Here is a 5,640-nt window from a genome sequence, read left to right on the forward strand (position 1 = left end):
ACTTAGAGTGATGCTGTGTTGCCTTTTTTGCAAATCTCTGTAGTGTCTGGCTCAGAGGTGAAGCTGGACTCCCCCATCTGCTCTGTATCCAGCTTGCTGTGTGTCACACACCTCACCACGCAGCCTCTAGAAAGTACACCATGTACTTGGGCAAGAATGAGTGAAAAAGACAATGTGTTGATAGTGGTATGAAAATAGCATTTCTCTTACTGCAGATCATACACGGGGGTCATCAGACATGGTCTGAGACCTGCTGGGAAGAACAGCAGCCTGGCCCTGCTACCCCCTGGCTTCTGCTCACAGCACTGACCCCAGCTAATCCAAGAACATGTCACCTATAATGAGAATATTGAAGAAAAAGCAACCATCTTTCAGATGTGTCCATATCATGATACGGTACATGGGTAAGGTAAGCTGAACACAACATAAAAAAGAAAACTTACAAACCCTCCCTTCATCTCATTAAAGATGACTCCTTTAAAGACCAAGGGCATCTGGGGGTCGCTGGAGTTCTCATGTTCCAGCCGCCATCCTTCCTGCCTGAGGACAAATAATTATAAGCGGACAGTGACTCAAATACTAAAGTCTGTATCAACTAGTTAATCACTCATGACATACCAGAAATCCAGCTCACGTAAACCTGGGAAAAAGGTGGCATCCAAATACACTGAGAGGAGATTCTGAAAATCCTTGGGATTTTGTGTGGAAAATGGATCCAGAGTATAATCACTAGCTGGGTACAAAGGAAAAGTGAAATTGTAAAATTTAACAGATTTCTACTAAAATTATTGAATCTCAAGCCTCATTTCCCCTTTGTACTAGGACAGTAAATTGTAGCTATTCTTGAGATGGGGCAGTGGCTCCATGCTCTGGCCTCCGACCTCAGCAGCTGTCCCAGCTCATCACCCTGAGTGCCGGCTTTCCCATCCCGTCTCAGGATCTGCACTGGACGGGCACCAGGGCTTTCTTCAGCGAACATCTAAACTCTCTCAAGTGTCTCCAGAGACTTTCACACGTCTACAAAGATGACCTCATTCTGTAAGAGCGTGGATTTAACTTGCTCTTCGATGTCACTCCTTCACAGAGTGCACTGTTCATCGTCACCCTATCCACTAGCGTCAGTCTTACTAAAAGTCAAACATCAATGTTAGTGGTAACTCTGGAGGCCTGGCATTGTAATGATATCCCCAAGAGAAAATTGTTTTGAACCTTTCTAGGAAAAGTTCACGTACGTTTTATTCAAATGCCAGTTTTTATAATCTCGCTACCATGTGGCTTTCCTGAAGAATGAAATTTCTAACGTCCTTCAAGTAGAGAGAGGTAAAACTTTTTCTAGAACATGAATTGCCCACTCCTGTCATCCCTTCTCAGAAACTAACTGAATTCCAGTGGGTGCGCCTGGCAAACGCAAACACGGTTTTCCGTTCAGGATGCTGGTCTTACCTGTGAAGGCGTTCATGAACGTGGAGAGGGGCCGGTTCAACATTTTGAAGAAAGGGTCTCTGCACGGATATTTCCGAGACCCACAAAGGACGGTATGCTCAAGAATGTGAGGAACACCGGTGCTGTCCATGGGAGTGGTGCTGAACTGCACGCTAGGGAAGAAGGAACGGCACGCCAGGGAAGGGGGACGAATAAGGAACAGAAGGCCAGGAATGGGGAGGAACAGAACGCTAGGGAAGGAGAATGACTAGAATACAAAACGTTCATCTTAGTGCTGCGGACACAGTTCCCAGATGCATCATCACCTCAGGCTACTAGAAGTTATCATTCTGACACCACAATCCTCCAACACAGGGTTTCCCAACTCTAATGTAAATCATTGATTCAGACTATAACATTGTATTTTGATGAGATTGTAAGTCCGTGTAAGCTTTTCCTTATTTTTCAAGATGCTCTGTCAATAAAAATACTAGTGAGATGATATTTAAACCACGTAACATACAGTCAGTGCTTTAAACCAAGCTAGTCTAACCCACAGCCTGCAGTCCGCATGCTCAGGATGGCTTGGAATGCATCCCAACACAATCCCTACACTTTCTTAAAACATTGATGTCCTCTATTTATTTATTTTTTTTTTAGCTCATCAACTGTCCTTAGTGTTAGTGTATTTAGTGTGTGGCCTAAGACAGTTGTTCTCCTAATGTGGCACAGGGAAGCCAAAAGATTGGACATCCTTGATTTAAATAAAACTTTCAAAACCATGTTCTTAAAATGCACGACATACCTGAACAGATTATTCCTGTCTTCTCTGGCCAGGTGTAAATACCTGGCTCTTGTGTCATCGTGGCTGAGCTTCATGGCCATCAGGAACGGCTCGGGAACAGATGTCACCTGAGTTAACCAGAAAAACACGAGCAGTTAAACGTAGACGAAATAGCCTGTGAAATGGTGATCTTCGACACACTGAGAAAACTGGATTTTCTGCCTGAAATTAGATGATGCCGGGAAGCCAGTATTTCAGAGCTGGAGAGAACAGAACCATCCTGTCCAAGTCCCTTATCCTACAAACAAGGAAAGAAAGACCTAAAGAAGGCAAATGAGAATGTGTGTATATATATGTATATTTTTGAGTGCTTATTACTGGCTAGGTATTTTCCATTTTTTTATTTTTTAATTTTTTATTCTTTTTTGGCTAGGCATTTTCTAATCATGTCACATAGAATCCTGTGACGGAGGTATTCTCATCCTCATTTACAGATGAAACAACTGAGGCTCAGGGTGATGAAACAAGCTGCCCGAATCAGAGCCAGGATTCGCCCTGGTGTCTGCCCTTCCCACGGTACTGTGCTGCACCTAAGTAACACAGCACCCTTTACAACACCTGCTGAGTGCCTCCTGCTTTTGTGTACTGCACCTCAGTAACACAGCACCCATTCCAACATCGGCTGTGTGCCTCCTGTTTCTGTGCATATAATCTCCTGTAGTGCGAAGCACGGGCCTGCAGGACGGGCAATGCTGGAGTGGGCTAGCCGGCGACAGCGGGGAGAGGGTCCAGGATCAGTCTTTGCTTCTCCTAGTTTGGGATGGATTCTCGGTGGTAGCTGTAAGCACTAAGCTGGGGCTTCCAGAACAGCTGGAGGGGCTGGGAGGATAGAAATGCCCCCCAAAAAGATGAGACTCCCCACTCCTGGGGCAGGGTGGAAGATCTTCTCCTACCTTAGGCAAGCCTCCTGGTAAGTGTCCATACTCTTTGGTATGAAAGAAACTGTCTTCTCTTCCAGTCAGGCCAGCCGGCCCAGCCCTCTCCCGCAATCACATACCACGTCCCTGTGATCACCACACCACTTGCCACTCCCTCCGTCCAGGTGCCATGAGTCACCTGGCCAAGCACACACAGCAAGTCACTGGCAGAGGTGAGACCTCGGGTCTCCTCAGCCCAATCTAGGGAGCCTGCCATCCAACAGTCATGCATAAAGCGGCCCACTACGACCTGCATTATCTACCGCTGTTAAATTACTTGTTTCCAAGCTTACCGTACTTTGTATCAGATGATCAATGCATTTAAAATCAGCAGATACAGTGAGATGTCTGCTTTCTAATAATATATAGCTTTAATAATAGCATTCATGGTAGCTATTTCTCAAACAAGAAACGTGACTTATCATAAGTTTCTATGGCTGGACACAGTGGCTCACACCTTTAATCCCAGCACTTTGGAAGGGCAAGGTGATATGGTTTGGCCACATCCCCACCCAAATCTCATCTTGAATTGTAGTTCCCATAATCTCCACATGTTGTAGGAGGGACCTGGTAGGAGGTAACCGAATCATGAGAGCGGTTCCCCCATGTTATTCTCATGACAGTGAGTATGTTCTCATGAGATCTGATGGTTTTATAAGGGGCTTCTCCCTTCACTTGTCATTCTCTTCCACACCACCCTGTGAAGAGGTGCCTTCCACCATGATTGCAAGTTTCCTGAGACCTCCCCAGCCATGCAGAAATGTGAGTCAATTAAACTTCCTTACTTTTTAGCTCATTCATTATAAATTACCCAGTCTTGGCTATTTCTTCATAGCAGTGTGAGATTAGACTAATACACAAGACAATAGGATTACTTGAACTCAGGAGATGAGACCAGCCTAGACAACAAAGTTTCCACCTACACCTACACCTACACCTACACACACACACACACACAAAATGAGCCAGGCGTGGTGGCACCTTGTCCCAGTTACTTGGGAGACTGAGGTGAGAGGATCGCTTGAGCCCAGGAGTTTGAGGGTGCAGTGAGCCAAGATCATGCCACCGCACTCCAGCCTGGGTGACAGGGTGAGTCCCAGTCTCAAAAATAAGTACATTTCTATAGAATTTGAAAAATAAAGGAGAAGAATCTACCACTCTGGGTGAGGCCCTTATTAATAGTAGCCAGTACTATAAACCCAGGTGTCTGCCCGGCCTTTGCAAGATTCACAAAGGCACTAAGTCTGTTGTCAGGACACCCATGCCTGGACATTGCCTGGAACCCCCTAGTCACTTCCCTGGCTCCCTTGCTGGAGCCCTGCCCAGAGGCAGCTGCTTTCTCACACCACCCTCTCCAGCTCTTCTCTCTCCCCCCAGCAGCAGCAGCTCCCACTCCTCCTCCCGCCCTTGTCCTTGGCCCTCTGCATGGCATCCACCATGTGCCTCCAGTCACAGCCGCATCAGTCTTTCTAGACAGTAAGCTGTTTATCTTTTACATTTGCTACAACATCAAGCATAGCACAGAGCCAACAGCTGGCCAAATATGTGAAGTGTTGTCATTTTTAGTTACTATACTAAAAAAAAAAAAAAAAAAAAAAAAATGGAAAAGGTTTAAGCAAATAACAAAACAAAAAAACAAATGAATCCATTTTAATATAAACCCAAGTAAGTATAGGTCCACAATTTCTTCGTTATAATTTTGAAACCCAAATGGCTCAGAAAACTGAAAGATTCTGCAGAAGTTTAGAGCAAACTATTTGATGGCAAAACCTGACTGAACAGATCAGGACACTGAGTCTTCGTGCTCACACTCAGAGAATCATCAGGTTTGGCGGCAGAAACCCTAGTGTGTCTAGGGTTTCTAGAAGGGCGTGCTATGTTGGGCGGGGCTGTGCAAGTGATGGGAGGAGCTTAGTGAGGGGTGGCTCTTTGCAGGTGAGGAGTGAAGCCTAGTAGGTGGGGATGCAGGTGAGCTGGGCCTTGAGGATGGGGCTTGCAGGAGATGGGGTGGAGCCAGTGGGGCGGGGCTGCAGGCAAGCTAGGCCTTGGGGGCGGGGCTTGCATGCGAGAGGCGGGGCCTTGTGGGGGCAGGGCTGGCAGAAGAGGGTGGGGCTTGGTGATGGACCGGGCTGTTCAGGTGAGGGTAGTGGCCTAGTTGGGGGCTGCCGGAAGCTGGGCCAGGTGAACCTTGGTAATCCTCTGTGGCCTTGGTCCTGTGGCTCAGGCTGTGCCCAGCAGGGAGGCCGGCCCGATCGAGCTGCGGTCTCCTCCCTGAGAGCGAGGGCTCCTTCCCCCAGCGCGAGTTAAAGCACCGTGTGTCCACCTGTGCAGTGGCTGGTCCCCATGTGACCTGGAGGGCAGAATCCCTGGGTCCTGCCTCTGGTCCGGGGCTTCTGCTTCCCCTTCCTGCAGTTCCTGGGAGCGTCTGTGTGTCCAGGGGGCTCTGATCCCTGTCTA

At 47.4% G+C, this 5,640-nt stretch overlaps 1 protein-coding gene across 1 annotated transcript; it reads right to left on the reverse strand.

Moving 5' to 3' along the window:
- Positions 1 to 310: 310 nt before the first annotated feature.
- On the reverse strand, positions 311 to 2,798 carry LOC135964645 (presequence protease, mitochondrial-like). Its single transcript, XM_065518841.2, has 2 exons — positions 2,228 to 2,798; positions 311 to 1,595 (listed from the first exon to the last, which is right to left on the reverse strand). The coding sequence occupies exons 1-2, from the start codon at positions 2,305 to 2,307 to the stop codon at positions 1,358 to 1,360; spliced, it is 318 nt and encodes a 105-aa protein (XP_065374913.1). The 5' UTR covers positions 2,308 to 2,798; the 3' UTR covers positions 311 to 1,357.
- Between the last annotated feature and the right edge of the window lie 2,842 nt (positions 2,799 to 5,640).

The sequence above is a fragment of the Macaca fascicularis genome, chromosome 8 (genome assembly GCF_037993035.2).
Source record: "Macaca fascicularis isolate 582-1 chromosome 8, T2T-MFA8v1.1".
Lineage (NCBI taxonomy): Eukaryota > Metazoa > Chordata > Mammalia > Primates > Cercopithecidae > Macaca > Macaca fascicularis.